General features: G+C 42.0%; 1 protein-coding gene across 1 annotated transcript; it reads left to right on the forward strand.

Moving 5' to 3' along the window:
• Positions 1-1,541: 1,541 nt before the first annotated feature.
• LOC124045070 (coiled-coil domain-containing protein 22-like) lies at positions 1,542-8,780 on the forward strand. Its single transcript, XM_046364300.1, has 15 exons — positions 1,542-2,008; positions 2,504-2,681; positions 3,362-3,494; positions 3,697-3,803; positions 4,088-4,172; positions 4,379-4,548; positions 4,675-4,881; positions 4,982-5,173; positions 6,051-6,287; positions 6,374-6,475; positions 6,593-6,700; positions 6,834-6,929; positions 7,157-7,216; positions 7,366-7,440; positions 7,581-8,780. Exons 1-15 carry the CDS (start codon positions 1,959-1,961, stop codon positions 7,692-7,694), a joined length of 1,914 nt encoding a protein of 637 aa, XP_046220256.1. The 5' UTR covers positions 1,542-1,958; the 3' UTR covers positions 7,695-8,780.
• The last annotated feature ends 10,373 nt before the right edge of the window (positions 8,781-19,153 follow it).

Here is a 19,153-nt window from a genome sequence, read left to right on the forward strand (position 1 = left end):
ATGCATCGTCTGTGGACCTGCTGGGACAGTATGCAAACTGAAGTGGGTCTAGGGTGGCAGGTAAGGTGGAGGTGATATGATCCTTGACTTGTCTCTGAAAGCACTTCATGATGACAGAAGTGAGTGCTACGGGGCGATAGTCATTTAGTTCAGTTACTTTTGCATTCTTGGGTACAGGAACAATAGTGGTCATCTTGAAGCATGTGGGGACAACAGACTGAGCCGTTGAACTGCTACTCCACTTTGTCTCTATACTCACATTTTGCTTGTTTGAATGCCTTGCGGAGGGAATAACTACACTGTTTGTATTCGGCTATATTCCCAGTCTCCTTTACATGGTTAAATGCTGTGGTTCGTACTTTCAATTTTGCGGGAATTCCTCCATCTATCCATGGTTTCTGGTTAGGGTAGGTTTTAATAGTCACAGTGGGTACAGCATCTCCTATATACCTCCTTATAAACTCACTCACCGAATCAGCATATACGTTGATATTATTCTCAAAGGCTACCCGGAACATATCCCAGTCTGCGTGATCAAAACCATCTTGAAGCGTGGATTCAGATTGGCCAGACCAGCGTTGAATAGTCCTTAGCACAGGTACTTCCTGTTTGAGTTTCTTCCTATAGGAAGGGATCCAGGCTGTATCACAACCAGCCATGATTGGGAGTCCCCTAGGGTGGCGTACAATTGGCCCAGGGTTGTCAGAGTTTGGCCGTGTAGGCCGTCATTGTAAATAAGAATTTGTTATTTTAAAAAGTAACCTTCATTCAACTAACTTACCTAGTTAAATAAAAAATAAATAAAGGGGATGAGCAAAATGGAGTCATGATCTGATTTGTCAAAGGGAGGGTGGGGGAGGTCCTTGTAGGCATGCCAGTAGTTGGAGTGCAGTGGTTGAGTGTTTTAGCAGTGCGAGTACTACAGCAGTCAATGTGTTGATAGAACTTCGCTAGGGTTTTCCTCAAATTTGCTTTGTTAAAATCCCCAGCTACAATAAATGTGGCCACAGGATATGTGGTTTCCAGTTTGCACAAAGTCCAGTGTAGATCCTTGAGGGTCGTTGTGGTATGGCTTGAGGGAGAATATACATTCACACTTGTATCAGGCTGCATCACAGCCTGTTACAGCAAGGCACTGAAGAGGGTGGTACTACCATTGGGTACACACTGCCTATCCCCAACCCCACCCCAATGGACATTAATCATTGTTGACCTCCACACAGAACATGGCCACGTGATCTGCTTATCTCGCGTGGACAGATTTGGGGTGGAGTAATGTCGCATTCCAATGCTAGTCGGAGCTAGGAAACTCGGAAATGTCCGAATTGCTAAATGGTTGTAGTTATACCGTGCCGCGTTTACTAGTTGGCAAGTCAGACATTTCCGAGTTTCGTAGTTCTGACTAGTACATGAACGTGGCACAAATCCTTTCGCTTCGCCTCTTCCTCGACGCAGTACCCAGTCATGCGACTCCAGAAGCGGGGGGTTGCTGGGAATCATAGTTTAACTTTCCCAACTCACCAGTTTTTTTACAACACTGCTGAAGAATGTTGAAACTCAGCATCCCATAGAACACTGCTATCATATCCTCCTCCCACGTGACTTAATGTGTTTATAGATGTAACATTTTAGCTTTCACTAATTTGTCAGCTCGCTATCTCTCTCTCATACGATAAGAAGCTATTTGTAAGACATTTAAGGGAGCACAAAAACGTGTTAAGTGGAAATGTTGCTGGAATAGCTACTGTCGTGCCTCTTGTTCATGCGTTGAGAAGTGACAACGTAAGCTAGTTCCCCAGCTAAAAACAGGCGAGCTCGCTTGTTGTTTTTGAATGGACCCGCCTGTGAGACCGCTAACGTTATCTAGCTAGCCAAAATAAGCATATTGAAGCCTAATGATTGGAATTTCGGGGGATTTTTGCTAAAGGAATTGCAAGGCACTTCATCTTCTTACAGTGATGGAGGAAGTTGATAAGATTTTAATTCACTCCCTTAGACAGACCGGCACGTAAGTAGTTAGCCAACATTATTAACATTTTGTTTCTAGTTAGCGAACGTTTGCCATCTGGCTTGCTACTGTTGCTTGTTTGTGTCTATTGAGTTGTGGATAGCTCGCTACCTCTAGATACGTAGCTCTCTTCTTTGATTTAGTGACTGACACCCAGGTCTATCTTCATTCAATTACTCATCAACCACTATCTCAGCTGATGTTTTCCTTGGGAAGTGAAGTGCAGAGAGCTATCGAAGTTAGCTAAATTACATTCATTCACACTTGTACAAGTGTGTTCTAACAGCTGGTTCTTTTGATTTGAACACTGCAAATCTTTGAGCTACTGTAATGACCAGAATTCTTCCATATCGGTCAAGTTAGCTACGCTAACGGTACACATTTTCAATGTCGTTTAAAATCGTAACTTCCTGATTACATGACTAGCGAGGTGTGAGACACACATGAGAAGTTAACCCCGTGCACCTGCATCTCATGCTCTGTGTGTTTGCAAAGGGACGTGGGGGAGGATGTTCAGAGTGTGAAGCGCTTCTCCAGTGAGCTCATAGTGGAGGCGGTAGTGAAATGTCTGCGAGTGATCGACCCGGCCCTGGGGAGCAGCCTGTCCCACTCCTTACCCCCCGGCATGTCTGCCCGCTTTCGAGTGGGCATGAGCCTGGCACAGGCCTGTCAGGTGAGCGGTCAAAAAGAAAAGGGATAGTGCTCCCCCTCCTGTTGCGAAGTGAGGCTCGTGACTCTCTCCCCACAAGACTGTTGATCAAATTAAGATTAAGGTGTTGTTGGATCTAAAATAATAACCATGCACGACTTCTTGATGTACAGTAGCCATATGACCTATACCCCCTTTGCATGACACTCAGTCCAGGGTCTTTTTATACTCTAAAATCAATTGAATTTCATTACGTCAAGCTCAGTTATAAATGGTCCCAACTGTCTGAAAATAAGTAATTCAGCAACCAATTTGACCGCCTGCGACAATTTGAAGTCATGTCATATCCTAATGCCATTCCATCTCGTTGAGCACTGCTTTGAACTATTTTTATTTCCTCACTCGATTGGCTTTATTGAATAGTCCATTTGCTTGCGTAACTTCATTGAAGTGATCTTCTGAAATGTAGTTTTATTACAAGATTTAGAATCTCCCAAGTGTGAATACATTTGGTTTGCTCATTTTGTGAAGAAGGCTCCATCAGTCCACATGTTCGTAATGGTCTTCATACACAATGTCGTGGACTGATTCCATTTTCATGCTTAATGATCCTCATGCTCTAGACTGGGTGAGGTATGTGACACAAAGGTCAATGTCATGTGTATGAGCAGACTCCATAACCAGGTTGATGTGTTTCTATGCAGGACCTTGGCTACAAGGGAGAGATTGGCTACCAGACCTTTCTTTACAGCAATGAGCCAGAGATCCGCTCCCTGCTCATGTTCCTGGTGGAGAAGCTGCCCAGAGAAAGTGCTGAGGCCTTGGACCAACCAGCAGGTATAGACACATTGTCCCACCATTGTACTTCTTGTCATTTATTGAATACCATTAACTTTAGCAATACCGTTATACATTGGTCATTTTTTTGCTTTATAATCTGATCAATAAAAATACATTGAATGTTTGTGAATCTCTCAAAATGACAATTACTTCATCTATAAGTATTTATTTGTCTCACATTCATTGTACCCCATAACAGGTAAATCGGTCCTCCTCCAAAAATTGATAGCTGCCCAGATCAAAGCTCAGCTGGCCTTGCCTTGGCTCCCTCCATCTTGCAGACTACCCCTCCTATGTAAAACACAGGTAGCTATGTCCTGCTGGCAATATCACAAAGCATTAATGACATGGCAGCTAAAGTTTAAAAAACACTGACAAATAACTGTTGGCTTCCTAGATCATAAAGGAAGCTAGATTTCAGGGCTGGTCAGTGAAAGTAGTGAGGCAATAATGCAATGTCTCTCAAGTTTATCCTGCTTTTTATGACCTGGATATTTTTTGAAGTAATAAACCAAAATGATGCACTATACAAACTTCCTATTTTAATGTCTTTGTCAAGTGTTCCCACTTAACATTTCATTATTTTTTAGAACCCAGGACCGTCCCACAGTTTCCACTCTCAGCCCCTTAGTTTACTGCACTGTCTCAAAGTGCCTGGGAAAAAGCAATTGAAAGGTAAACCCCAGAATACACAGGGCCCTCTGTACTTACTGTCATTGCATATCATTCTGTAATCCAATTCTTCCAATTATGTAGGGTTCTGAATTAGTAGCCTATATATATTAGCATGTGGCACAAGATATTCTTTGCCAATTAAATAAGAACCTGTGGTGAAAGTTAAATCCCAGTGTACCACATCATTCTTTTCACCCCGTCTCCAGAGGAAAAGGACTACCACAGGGAATTTCTTCCACCTGTGACTGCACAGCCGTCGCAGCATGCCTCAGTGCCGGCCTCCCTGCTGGAGCTGCATGCAGGGGAGCTTAGTGCCGCCCAGGAGTGGGACAATGAGTGGAACAGCCAAGGCCTCCTTTCCCGCCTCACCCCTGAGGTACACTCTTAAAGGGATAGTTTTTCAAGATTCTGGACAATTTCAATTTGAGCACAGAAGAATAATTTTGTGTTCATTGCAGTGTTTTAATCTCTGATCTCCACTTTTCTTCTCGTGGCCACCCAGGAATATCGCTCCAGGAAGCGTGCCCGTCTGCAGAAGCGGATCGAAGAGCAGCTGCGCATTGCGGCCCAGTCTCACTCGGACACCCTCGGTGCCCACAGGTCGGGCTCTGCTCTCACAGAGCTACTTCAGTCCTTCGGGGGCTCCTCTGGTGACATCCTCGCCAAGGGCACCCGCTTCACTCACACTGAGAAATTCACTTTCACACAGGTGATTGAAGAGTTAACAAAGCCTGCCCCGAAGACATTGAGCAACATCTACAAATGTTCCCCATTTCATTGCCAATCTGAATCTAGTGTGTGTGTGTCAGGAGCCTGCGAAAGCCTCCCAGCAGATGGCAGCAGCGGCCAGCTCCCTTCCCAGCTCGCATCAGTCGGAGGAGGAACTGCAGGCCCGACAGCAGGAGGAGCTGGTCTCCCTACAGCGGCAGCTACAGCAGCTCTCCCTCAGCCTTGAGGAGGTGGGCAGAGACATGAGGCAGCTCACTGTATCCATACTTCAGGTAACTGGAACCTCTCTGATTTAAAACAGATAAACTCTGTATTTGTGTAGACCTCAGACTAGGGATGTGCATGGTTATTCGAATATCCGATCTGACATTTGTATTTTGGATTACTTGTGTGCTTTGTTTTTTGCAGGGGGGGAATTATAGCCCTATTTTTAACACTGAAAAGTATTTTTCTAAGTTTCATTAAAATATCCATATGGCATTGTTAGATGAAAGGATATACAATGACATTTAAACATGAAAAGTGTTTGTATTTTTTAATGTCTTTTTTAGGATCTGCACCCCATAAAAAGACGGGTAGTTGACCGGTAGCCTTCACATGTGTAGCTTGTTGTTTGTTGGCCAATCAAAGCGACAATGTGGAGAAAGAGTGAGTTCACTAATGCAATGCAAGATCGAATAAAATTATGTAATGAATAGTTAGCAAAATGAGGACTAGGCAACAATTGGCAACCAACATGTAGGCAGTTGTTTTATCTAGCTAACTTGCTTCTCTAGGCTTTTACAGTGAAGACGGGCACTGTTATATGTGACGATAAATAACATTGTGGCTGCAACAAGTTAGCTAGTCTTGGCTGTAGCTGAGTTGCCTTGGTGTCTCTCTCCGTCTGCTCCTTCACATACTCCGCCCCCTCCATAGCTGCAGCAATGGAGGGCCAGCTTCTCTCCATCGCGCAGCAGTGCTCAGGTTAACTTTAAGTAAAAAAGGACGTGCATTTCCTATATCCGGATATCCGACAAATTCATGATGCTATTCGAATAGTGAAATGATTACATATCCCTATCTCCAACCAGAGTTACCACAGTCAAATGAACTGTGAGTAAGATGTAGTCACCCTGCAAGACTAACTTGTCTCCTGTCTGTGTGCAGGTGTCGGATGAGCTGAAGCAGAAAGAGCTGAGCAAGGCGGAGAAGGAGGACTCTGTGCGGGTGAAGAAGCAGACCATTGACCTGATGCCGGACGCAGAGAACAACCTGGCCAAGCTGCAGGCCCTGGTGGAGGGAAGTGCCCAGCGAGTGGTTAACCTTGCTGCGCAGTGGGAGAAACGCAGAGCTCCGCTCATCGATGAGCACCGCAGGCTCAAGGAGCTCTGCAGCAACCAAGAGGTAGCGTTCATCTCCTTAGATATCACCACATGTATGTTTGACTGTACGAGATAAATTCTTCTTTCAACTTCCATTCTTTTTTGTAGATTGAGTCCTCCAGAAAGCTATCTGAAATCAAAGAGCTTCACCACAAAATCCATCAGTCTGCGGAGGAGTCCAAGAAGAAGGAGGCACTGTATAAACAACTGGTATTAGAACAAATTTTAAATGTATTTGGGATGAGTTACTTCTACACTGTTTATTTGGGTTCCAGTCCATGCATTGTACGTCAGACACAATTTTGGGGAATCTGACATCTCTTTCAGATAACAGAGTTTGAGAATCTCCCAAAAGATGTCTCCCGCTCAGCATACACTGCGAGGATCCTGGAGATTGTTGGCAATATCAGGAAACAGAAGGAAGAAATTACAAAGGTACACTATTTGAGACACCTCAACAATGCAGTCCTGAGTATCTCCTCAAAAACAAAGGAATTAAAAACTAAATTTGAATCTGAGTAGTGTGATTTCAAGTATGGTATTTGTGTGTCCGCCTATCGGTCTGTAGATTCTGTCTGACACTAAAGAGCTGCAGAAAGAGATTAACAATCTGACTGGAAAACTGGACCGAACGTTCGCTGTGACTGATGAGCTGGTCTTCAAGGTAGAGCACCTAGCAAGATAACTCATGCATCTACTTTTTGCAATTATAGGTCAAAGAAATCCCTTCTAGATCACCTGATAATGCTCAACTTGCTAACAAGGAACCATGCTGTCAGTTTGCTCATGCCTTTCATTTCAATTGTTCTATACCACAGTTTGACAATTTCAGGAAAGCACACCAATGATGTTCCTTCGTGCCTAATCAATAATTTTCCTAATACTATGTAGGATGCGAAGAAAGACGAATCTGTCCGCAAATCCTACAAGTACCTGGCAGCCTTGCATGAGGTAAGAGCTTGTTTGCAGAATATAACATTTTCTTAGAAATTGAAGAGCAAGACATACTGCATATCCTTTGGTCTGGTACTCTGTGGTAATTTTAGGTGCCTATAGCTACATTGCTTAGTTGTGTGACTTCATTATCTTCCTTGGTATAGAACTGCACTCAGTTGATCCAAACTATTGAGGACACAGGCACAATCATGCGAGAGATCAGAGACCTGGAGGAGCAGGTATATATAGCCCTCTTTCTTTTATTCCAAACCACTAACTTGTACTGCTACTTTACCACATGAGTCAGTTTGTCATTTTATTGACATAGTGATATAGGGCTGACGTGGTAGAGCAAACTTAAGTTTCCTTCTCTCCATAGATTGAAACTGAAAATGGTAAAAAGACTGTAAGCAACCTGGAGAAGATCCTCGAGGACTACAAAGCCATTCGCCAGGAGAACTCTGCTCTGGCTGCCAAGATCAGAGAGGCCTGATGTGACCCTCCCCATGCTGCACCGTAGTGGCCACCTGATGTGTCTGCTGGTCAAACTGACTGGTAGCATGCCCTTGAGACTGTGTGTGTGTGTGTGTGTGTGTGTGTGGAACCAAGAAAGTACACTCCATCTGGTCTCAAAATTTTCAATGCTGTCCACTGTCTTGTTGCATTGTCTTCTGGGAGCACTGATGGCATATGGGGAAGGGGAGATAGATTTTTGTACCATTTTTAATGCACAAACTTTGCTTACCCAAAAACCATGCTGGATAAAGAAGTGTGATGTGTAACAACACAGTGATGAATTATACTGGCCTTGCATCCCTGGTGTCCATACACTGGTTCCATATTGATTCCACCCAATCAAAAAATAAGTTAGGAAAATGATGCTGACATTTTCTATTATAAATTTGTAGTAGTTCTTCATAATTGCAGTAGTTCTGATAAATCAATTAAGTGAATGTCTTAATGATCTACTTTGAAATTCACTGCAATTCAGGTGAATTTCTTCATGTTGGCTCTCAATTCCCCAGAACAATGCAGTGGTTAGGTACGGCCTAAGACCCCATTCATGCCATATTTTGTCTTAACTGGAGTCGATTTGGAGATTACTAGGTTTGTCCATTCTAGTTCATTCTCATGCCTTGAAATCAAATGCTGCTTTTGTCTGTCTCATTGGCTCAGTGTTATTTGGATTAGGGAGCCTTGGGGCAAAGTAAATGGCCTCACCTTTTGAGCACTGATCTCCTGAAATGGTCTAGATTAGGTAACAAACCACATTGATTGATGTAATGAATCATGTGAAACTTGTATAAAAACAATACAAAATGTTTGTCATAGCAGAAAATGAACATGTTAATGAAGTGCTGTTGCTTTCTTTCATGTTCATTTTATTTGAAATGCTGACGTATGCTGTCTTTTTTTTTTTTGCTTTATCCTGGAGGGATGCCTGTTGAACTGGCCCACATTTTTAGACTGGTGTAGACTACAATTATGATCTCATTGTTATCAGATCTTCCTGACCAACTCCGGAGGTAGTTAGGTATGTGTGGTGTCTGGATATGAATCAAGTGTAAACAGATCTGGATGGTCAAACTATTTGAATTATCATTATACTGGCCTCTAAAGTCACTGGCCTTGTTCTTGTGCAACAAAACCGTTATGTGTCATGGGTAAATTGTGACGGTCTGATCTACAAATAATGAGTTATTTGTGACGTAGGTGATTTGTGCACAATGAATATTTTAATGCAATTAGCAACAATTTCAAAACGTAATACAAGTATCAGTCAATTACAATGTAATTAGGCCTTGATCTATGAATTTCACATGACTGGGAATACAAATATGCCTCTGTTGGTCACAGAAACCTCTTTAAAAAAGGTAGGGGCATGGATCAGAAAACCAGTCCATATCTGGTGTAACCACCATTTGCCTCATGCAGTGTGACACATCTCCTTCGCATGGAGTTGATCAGGCTGTTGATTGTGGCCTGTGGAATGTTGTCCAACTCTTCAATGGCTGTGTGAAGTTGCTGAATATTGGCGGGAACTGGAACATGCTATTGTAGCCAGAGCATCCCAAACATGCTATATGTGTGACATGTCTGTTGAGTATGTAGGCCATGGAATAACCGGGACATTTACAGCTTCCAGGAATTGTGTACAGGTCCTTGTGACATGGGGCTCTGAATTATGCTGAAAGATGAGGTGATGGCGGCAGATAAATGGCACAACGGGCCTCAGGATCTCATCACAGTATCTCTGCATTCAAATTGCCATCGATAAAATGTGATTGTGTTCATTGTCCGTAGCTTATGCCTGCCCATACCATAACCCCACCACCACTATGGGGTACTGTTCACAACGTTGACATTAGCAAACCGCTCTCCCACATGAAGCCATATATGCTATGCTCTCTGCCATCTATTACAGTTTAAATTGAGATTCTTCTGTGAAGAGCACACTTCTCCAGCTTACCAGTGGCCATCGAAGGTGAGCAATTTCCCACTGAAGTCTGTTCAAGACCCTGGAGACAACAACAAGCATGCAGATAAGCTTCCCTGAGACTCTGACAGTGCAGAAATTCTTTAATTGTCAAAACCCAGTTTCATCAGCTTTCCCAGTGGCTGGTCTCAGACGATCCTCCCAAGTGAAGAAGCCGGATGTGGAGGTCTTGGACAGGTGTGGTTACTTGTGGTCCGCGGCTGTGAGGCCGGTTGGAAGTACTGCTAAATTCTCTAAAATTACGTTGGATGCAGCTATTGGTAGAGAAATTAACATTCAATTCTCTGGAAACAGCTCTGGTGGACATTCCTGCAGTCAGCATGCCAATTGCACGCTCCCTCAAAACTTGAGACATCTGTGGCATTGTGTTGTGTGACAAAACCTCACATTTTAGAATGGCCTTTTATTGTCCCAAGCACAAGCTGTGTAATGATCATGCTGTTTAAACAGCTTCTTGATATGCCACAACTGTCAGGTGGATGGATTATATTAGCAAATGAGAAATGCTCACTAACAGGGATGTAAACAAATTTGTGCACGACATTTGAGAGAAATACGTTGTTTGTGAGTGTGGAACATTTCTGGGATATTTTATTTCTGGTCATGAAACATGGGACCAACACTTGTGTTTATATTTTTGTTAAGTGTAGAAAAGGCAGTCTGCTGCAATGTTGAACAAACCCATTGACACTGAGCACCATTTACTTATGATCTCAGAAATTGTTTTTTTAAATGCATTCAAATGATTTAGAATGAATGGGCGTATTTGAGTGGATAAATGTGATACATTTTACCATTTCACTTTCAAAATGTGTTGCATTATGCGGATAAAAATGGTCCGAATTGTCGACTGCATGAACTTTACAAAAACTATTAAATCGCCTTCAAGTTCCTGCTGCTGCTTCTGACCCAAGCGAACGGGACAAAATACATGCATGAAACTTTGCTGCGATTCATGTCTACAGTGGATATGTACAAATGAATGTGATATTTCGAGGCTCTCTCTCACCAATTGATAGTACAATGTACACATATTTACATTATTTTGACATTCCATAGAAAACGTTTTTATAAACAATGGCAACACTGCCATGTTGGACAGAGCCTTGCTGTAGGTAAACCATAACATTTTCCGACTTTCGGCTGTTGCAGATACACCTCCCCCGACTTCACTCATCAATGTTCAGCCATAGCAGGCTGCGTTTGCGTTAATGCGGGGTTGCGTTCGAGTGGATCTCTTTTTTTCAACGCCTTCAAAGTGTGTTGCATTCTGGGGATCAAAGTTGTTCGACATTTGCGCCTGCATGTCAACTGCATGAACTTTACAAAAATCATGTGATCAAAGGTTATTCAGTTTTGACTGCAGGTTTCTGCAGTTGCTCTTCAACAACTTCATCCTGCGGCCATCGCACTGTGGGAGACTTGTCAACCAATCATTAAGGTGTTTTTGTTTGAACCACACGAACGTGACCAAATACATGACTGGAAAAGGAACCAATTTGTCCTGACTTATTTGTACAGTGGAAATATACATAGAAATGTGATATTTGAGGCTCTCACTAATTGATTGTACAATGTGTACACATATAATATGATTTCAGTTTTTGTCGAGATAAAGGTTTATTTCGACATAAAGTAACTATTTTACAAACAATGGGCTTGATCAACAGTGCAGGCGACTGACTGCTCTCCAAATTTGCATCACCTTGCATCATAAATAACTACTCATTATTATTTCTTGACCAGTCAGTCACCATTTACCCACAATGCATCATGGATTTGCTGCTCTCGAAACCAGCCAATGGCAACACTTCCATGTTGATCCGAGCCTTGCCGTTGCAAAACAACATTAGTGTCTGACTCAGCTGTCGCAGATCAATGATTTATATATACACTTGATGACTGTTGTAAAAAATATTTTGGAAGCTATAAAAATGCATATATTAATGTCTACATTTCCCACACTTATTCTATTACAGACACCTTAATGCACACTTTAAAAATATTATGTGAGCTAAAGATAGAACAAATTATATATATATATATATAAACATTTTCCTTAAAGTATGCTTTTTAGAGATTGCTAATGTTACTGTCCTTACTGAAACAACAAAAATACCTAAATACATGTAATTATGTCCTTGGAACAATTAATTTAAATACTGTAGAATTCCATTTATTCCTATGGAGGCCAATATGGCCGACCAGTGGCCTCAAAGCCTCTCAATGGCCAATACATAGCATTAGCAATCCATGGTTTATATACATCATTGGTTGCAGATGCACCTACCCCGACTTCACTCCTTGACTTTAGTCTATAGTCGGTTGCTTTAGCCTTATCACTCAAACACACCCGATATGTGTCAAACAATTTGCACACAGGGAGGCACCAGCTAATCTGGTCACAATGCAGACACAAGTAGGCTGATTACACATTACAAAGGATCAGAATTAGGCTTCCTGTGTAAACACAGACACATTTTAATACCATGTGTGGATGTGTGATTGGGTCATATTGATCAGATCACAAAACTTGCATGTTACCGCAAAGTGTAAACAAGGCTTCTAAAACAGTTATTATTTTTGAGACATTTGCATCAGGTACAAATATCCATTAGCAACCAGTTATCAATCAGTATATCCACACATAGCCAGTGAAAATAACTGTGATCATGTACGTCTCTTGGACCCATCGTGCTATGTTATTTTCAATAATATACTGTATCTTCTATATTGAATTGCATCTATGAATATAGTTTCAATATTTGTATATAAATGTATAATGCTTTACAAACTGTAGTTTTTTATTGATTTATTTCACCTTTATTTAACCAGGTAGGCTAGTTGAGAACAAGTTCTCATTTACAACTACGACCTGGCCAAGTTAAAGCCTAGCAGTGTGAACAGACAACAACACAGAGTTACACATAGTCATGCAGTTACAATATTACACATGGCATTGCTGGACATGACTGATCTCCGGCTGTAATTTTCACTAGAAGGGCCTACAAACATTAAATTACAATGTGTATCTTGTCACTGGGGAAAATAAGATATAACCCAGATTTGATAAATATTTAATCCATGAGGACTGCTGTAAAGTTGGACTTTTTTGAAAATATGTGTAGAAAAAGACATGAGGATATGCTGGTTTAGCAAGGCTATATTATACACTATGAAAGTCCTTCATACTTCCTGGATCATGTCCCATAATGTTTTTGAATGGGATTCAAAATTATATAATCAAATTAGTGAAAACTTTGTCATTTAAGATATATGTGAAATTATATTCATATTTGTTGATTAATTTACTTTTACCCAATGCCTTTTATAAAGGTTTTCGATTACGAAAAAAAATGCAGTAAAAAAAAAATGAAATGCATCAGGTAAAAGTAAATTAATCCAGAATATTTTAAATGACCACATTTTCATGAATTTGACGATATATTCTTGAATCCCATTCAAAAACAGTATGGGACATGATCAAATCAAATCAAATGTTATTGGTCACATACACATGGTTAGCAGATGTTAATGCGAGTTTAGCGAAATGCTTGTGCTTCTAGCTTCTGATCCAGGAAGTAGGCAGGACTTTAATGGGAGAGACCATAATGCTGCGTTCATGTGCTATTGTAGTTATCTGAAATTCCTAGTTCGACTTAAACAGCGCTCCAAGTCGGAATTACAAGTGGCCGGGAAACTCTGTTGACCGATTTGCGACCAATGATGCATATAAACCCTGGATTTCTGATGCTATGTATTGGCCATTGAGAAGCTTTGAAGCCACCGGTCGGACATATTGGCACTCCCTGGTAGGAGCAGTCCTCCATAGGAATGAATGGAATTCTAGTATTTCAATTATATGTTTCAAGGACATAATTATATGTATTTAAGTATATATTTTTTTGTAGTGTGGACAGTAACACTAGTAATAAAAAAAATATATACTTTAAGGAAAATGTTTTAAAATATATATTTATTTTTATGTTTAGCTTACATTATATAATGTAATAGTATCCATTAAGGTGTATGTAATATAATAAATGTGGTAACAACAAAAAAATCCAGACATCAATAAATACATTTCTATAGCTTCCCCCCAAACATTTTTACAATGGTGGGGGAGTGCCAAGATGGAGGCATGGTGGCTTCAACACAGCGCCCCCAATTAGTCATCTAGTGTATACATAAATCATTGGTTGTGACATTGTGGCCTTGTATGCTGATGAGGGGGCTGTATGGAAGAGAGATGGGAATGTGAAATATGTGATGAGGAATATGCAAGAAGCTGTTGGAGCTGTGGAAGATTGGTCTCTAACATGATGGTTTAGGATGTCTGTGGCCAAGTCCTTCTTTATTGAGTTTTCTAGGAGGAAAGTTAAAGATAGTAGTCTGCAAATATATGGTCAGGATATAGGTAGGGTGTCTGAGTTTAAGTATTTAGGTATGTGGTTTGATGAGAAGCAAAGTGGAAGAGACATGTTGAGTATATTGAAATTAAGTGTAAGTAGGTGCTGAACCTCATGAGGGCAGGGGCAGGATGTGATTGGGGGTCGAATAGACAAACACTGTTGTGTATGTATCAGATATTGATCAGGTCATCTTTGGATTATGGTTGCTTTGTATATGGATTGGCAGCCAAAACGAATTCTACAGCACCTGGACAGGATACAGTCAAGGGCCCTGAGATTCTGTGTGGGTGCCTTCAGGACAACACCTGTTTAAGCATTGCAGGTGGATAGTGGGGAACTGCCACTAAAGATAAGTCAGGACAAACTTGCATTCGCGTACTGAGCGAGGTTGAAAGGGAGTTCAGAGGGACATCCTGCGGCAACTGGGCAATGTTGGGAGCGAGCTGTAGGTAAACAGAGGGCGTACGGGTGGACAATTGGGCAGAAAGTGGTAGAATATGGACTGGACGAGAGCGAGATAGGGCCGGCAATTGCATTGGGGAACGTTCCTCCATGGCTGTTTCTGAAACCAAGTGTAGATGTGGATATGATTGAGGGTAGGAGAGAATGGAGTGAGGATGTGAGACAGGATTCAGAGAGATATATAGATAATTGGTGTTATTTATTTTTAAGGATTTATACAGATAGTTCAAAGGATCCAGTCAGTGTTAGGGTGGGGGCAGGTGTGTATATCCCAGATTTTAATGTTAGAGTATGTAAGCCGTTGATGACCATGATTACAGGTTTGAGATGGTTGGAGGAGGTGAAACCTCTCAGTGGTGATCTTCTTTGATTCGGCTGCAGTGTTGAGTAGTGTGAAGACGGGCAGGTCCGATAGGGGAGACTGTTTGTGGAGATGATGGTGCTGTTAATGTGATTGGAGAGGATGGTAGTGGTGGGAAGTTTTTGTTGGGTTCCCGCCCATGTGGGTGTGGAGCTAATGATAAGGCTGATGTGGTGGATAAGAGTGCTGTGAGGAGAGAGGGGGCAGATATTCAGGTCCCATTGGCCCTTATGGAAGTCAAATCGTTGATCCGGGCAGACAGGCTCGATCTTTGGCAAAGGGAGTGAGATGCTAGTAGTGAGGGGAGGCAATTTTATCACGTGCACCGGTCAGAAAAGGAAGAGATAAGGAGTATGGGATGTAGGATAGAGGAAGTTGTGTGGAGTACATTTACATTTACATTTAAGTCATTTAGCAGACGCTCAGTCACAGAGTAACACTACCTTTGATTTTTTCGTTCACCTTACACCTGTTGTTTTGGGTCATCCCTGGCTAGTATGTAATCCTTCTATTAATTGGTCTAGTATCCTATCCTGGAACGCTTCTTGTCATGTGAAGTGATGTCTGACTATTTCTTTTTCATGGTCGGTCCCGAGCCAACTCCCCTTTTACCTGTTGTTTTCCGGGGGCTGGCTAGGATTATTTCCTATCCAGAGCAGGTTTGAATGCTATGTTGTGGATAATAGGGAGACATGAAACAGGCATGTGTGATGACTGTTTAGTGGAGGAAGCGGTAGAGCATATGTTGATATTTTGTGAACTGTATGATGTAGATAGGGAGAGATTGTGTGAAAGGGTTAGAGAGGCTGGACGGGGTTGGGGTTTGGGTGGTGTAGTGGGGGGAAGGAAATGATGTCTAGGGGTTTATTTCACTTTCTTAGAGGAACAGGACTAATGAAGATAATTTAATGTATGTAGGCCGTGACTGGCCTCACACTCCAGTAGAGTAGATGGTGGTGTATGCACCTTAAAAATTGGATATGATACGCCAACCCAATCTCAAAGAAAAAGAAGAGCCCCCTCCCTTTCTCCTGTGAGCATCCCAGATACTATGGAGGAACCTTGAGCTCACTCAGAAAAAGTATGCTCACGCGAGAGCGGGAACGCCCACTTACACACAAGAACCATAACAATTTCTTCCAATGGTGCCGGTCGTCTCAGACCGCTCCCCATTCCTTCTCGACCATGGTCTCACATCGCCTAGACTTTACCGGTCTGCCTTTGTTGCGGGGAAGACTGTGATTCTTACGGTTGTGAGGTTCTCTAGGTTCCTTCTATGAGGCAGAATGTGCAGAACATGGCCTCCCGTTAGACACCGTTTCCCAATTCACGCAGTTTTGGAGGGAAACTTCCTCATCAGTCTAACGCTCAAACGGCCTAAGTAAACATATTTATCCATCATCTTTGATAAAGCGTATAAAGGTCAATGGGATCACTGAGGTATATATGAACTACTAGAAACAGCATCTGTTTGTTTTCAACATAATCTATTCCTGTTCGCATCACTAAGGTATACACTGAGTGTACAAAACATTAGGAACACCTTCCTAATATTGAGTTGCCCCACCTTTTGCCCTCAGAACAGCCTCAATTCGTCTGGGCATGGACTCTACAAGGTGTCGAAAGCATTCCACAGGGATGCTGGGCCATGTTGACTGCAATGCTTCCCACATTTTTGTCAAGTTGGCTGGATGTTCATTGGGTGGTGGACCATTCTTGATATACACAGTTGAGGGTGAAAAACCCAGCAGCATTGCAGTTCTTGACACACTCAAACCGGTGCACCTGGCACCTCCTACCATACCCCATTCAAAGGAAATTGTCTCAAGGCTTAAAAAACGTTCTTTAACCGGTCTCCTTCCTTTCATCTACACTGATTGAAGTGGAGTGGATTTAACAAGTAACATCAATAAGGGATCATAGCTTTCACCTGGTCAGTCTATGTCATGGAAAGTGTTCCTAATGTTTTAAACACTCAGTGCATAATGAACCTACTACTTACTTACTTACTTACTGACTTTATTGTCCCCATGGGGAAATTTTGTTGCAGTGTCATGCACACATTTAAAGTGGAGTTTAAATACAAAACAAAATTGACAATACAACTTTCATACAACAGTTACGCACCAATAAAAAAGTAATAATAGTAAGAAATAAGAAATAAAACATGAAATCAAAAAGAAGAAAAGACTAGCCTGCTGGACTTACGGAGTCAATGGGAACATTCGCCCGAGCTATTTAGGAGGGATCTCACACCTGGCACAAATGATTGTCTCGTTCTGTTTTTCCTGCTGAGGGGTGCCCTATACCTGCACCCAGAGGGGAGTAATTCAAAGTCCCGGTACAGGGGGTGACTTGGGTCTAAAATGATTTTGTGAGCCTTACAGAGGGCCCTGACCTTAACGATCTCATTCAGGCCTAGACAACTAGACAGCGTCCAAGATAGACGGCAGTTCTTTTATACGTTTTCAAACTTTTCAAACTCAAGTTTGCATACCCCGTTTTGTCAAAGATGAAATAAAGAGACCTTGAAACTGTTACTCCAATAAAAATTCCTGATTACACTTGTAGGCGATGTCATGGCGACCCTTACGAAAAAATATTGCAGTCAAAGAGCAGTATAACTGCAGAACACGGCAGTATAGCTACAGTATGCTGTAAAACAACATTTTTTTTACTGCAATCATTTTGCAGTTCAACTGCAGTACAAAGGGGACTTTAGCTAGCTAAACTCATGCACAGAAACACATCATCGGGTCCAATGGTCATGTCGCGCCGAACTGTGCATGGGATCTCAAATCAAAGGCATTTCTTCAAGTTGTTTTTGATGAAAATTAAAACACTGCAGGTTTGTCACTTTCACAAGGTTGTCGTAGGCATATTACAGTTTCAGCTGCTTAAGACATTGGCTCAAATGTAGGTTTTGCGTTTAGATTTATAAAAATGTAACAACTTGATGGCACATTTTTCACTTCTCCCATTGACTTGTGAAACCCCAAACCTCGGTCTTGTGGATTCTGCTTTGTGAAGCGTTCCAGGAAGTATCTGGATGTTAGGCCCCTGGGTTTAGAAACGATGTGTTTGCAGCCATGTTTGAATATGCAGTTTAACTTGGAGGAATCCACTCAATGCGCACTGGACAGACCGCATTGTCCTGGAACCAATGCACTTCCCCTCCAAAGTGAGCCCTGGTTTGCACACCTTTGAAGTTCAGATGGGAACAGTAATAGTTGGGCTAATAACTGAAGTCTGGACACTGACTGTTGGCCTCACATGTTTGCCAATGTTTTACATTAACTCCTGCAGAATTAAGTGTTTCTTGCAATGTCCACCCCTTACATACTCCAATTCATATACCGCCCCAACAGATCGACAGATGACACAAACTCAATTGCATCTCACGCTGCTCTCTCCCACCTGGACAAGAGGAATACCTATGTGAAAATGCTGTTCATTGACTACAGCTCAGCGTTCAACACTATAGTCCCCTCCAAGCTCGTCACCAAGTTCTGGACCCTGGGACCGAACATCTCCCTCTGCAACTGGATCCTGGACTTCCCGACAGGCACCCCCAGGTGGCGAGGGTAGGCAACAACACATCATGCTTATCCTCAACACGGGCCCCCCCAGGGGTGTGTGCTTAGTCCCCTCTTTTACTCCCTGTTCACCCACGACTGTGTGGCCAGGCACGACTCTGTAGGGTCCTCCCCCCGCCATCCTCAACTCTGGGTAGTAGAGGTTCAGTTGCCTTTAAATCCTGTTTTTCTGATATCTGTTTGGGAGTTAACTCAACAGTAACGCTATACAACTCAGATTTTATAAAAGGGATTCATTGCTCTCTCTCTCTCTTAGTTCTTGATCTGTGCTAGTAAGATACGCACTCTCTCTTTCTCTCTCCACCCCATGGACTCTTGTGGCATGGCCTTTCAGGCTTCTCTCTCTCTCTCTCTCTCTCTCTCTTTCTCTGGTCATGCCTAGAACAATGCTTGTAATACTTGTTAATGCTTTGTAACTTAATCTTTATGTCTTGTATGTGAATTCATTCATTTTACAAAGTTATTATATAATAAACTTGATTAAGAATTCCATTCTCAGACCTATCTTGATTGATATTACTGTAACTCAGCTACAGTCTATTATAGCATATTGCTATATCATCTTTATGTAGTCAGATTAAGATTTGAATAGGCTAATTGCATAATCTTATCATGGATCACATG

Source organism: Oncorhynchus gorbuscha, linkage group LG10 (assembly GCF_021184085.1).
Source record: "Oncorhynchus gorbuscha isolate QuinsamMale2020 ecotype Even-year linkage group LG10, OgorEven_v1.0, whole genome shotgun sequence".
Lineage (NCBI taxonomy): Eukaryota > Metazoa > Chordata > Actinopteri > Salmoniformes > Salmonidae > Oncorhynchus > Oncorhynchus gorbuscha.

Bases quoted from the DNA above. Each gene is read 5' to 3' on its own strand.
- LOC124045070 (XM_046364300.1), top strand. From the start codon at position 1,959: ATGGAGGAAGTTGATAAGATTTTAATTCACTCCCTTAGACAGACCGGC. The intron at 2,682-3,361 runs GTGAGCGGTCAA...GTTTCTATGCAG, and splicing joins GCCTGGCACAGGCCTGTCAG to GACCTTGGCTACAAGGGAGA. The intron at 6,476-6,592 runs GTATTAGAACAA...CATCTCTTTCAG, and splicing joins AGGCACTGTATAAACAACTG to ATAACAGAGTTTGAGAATCT.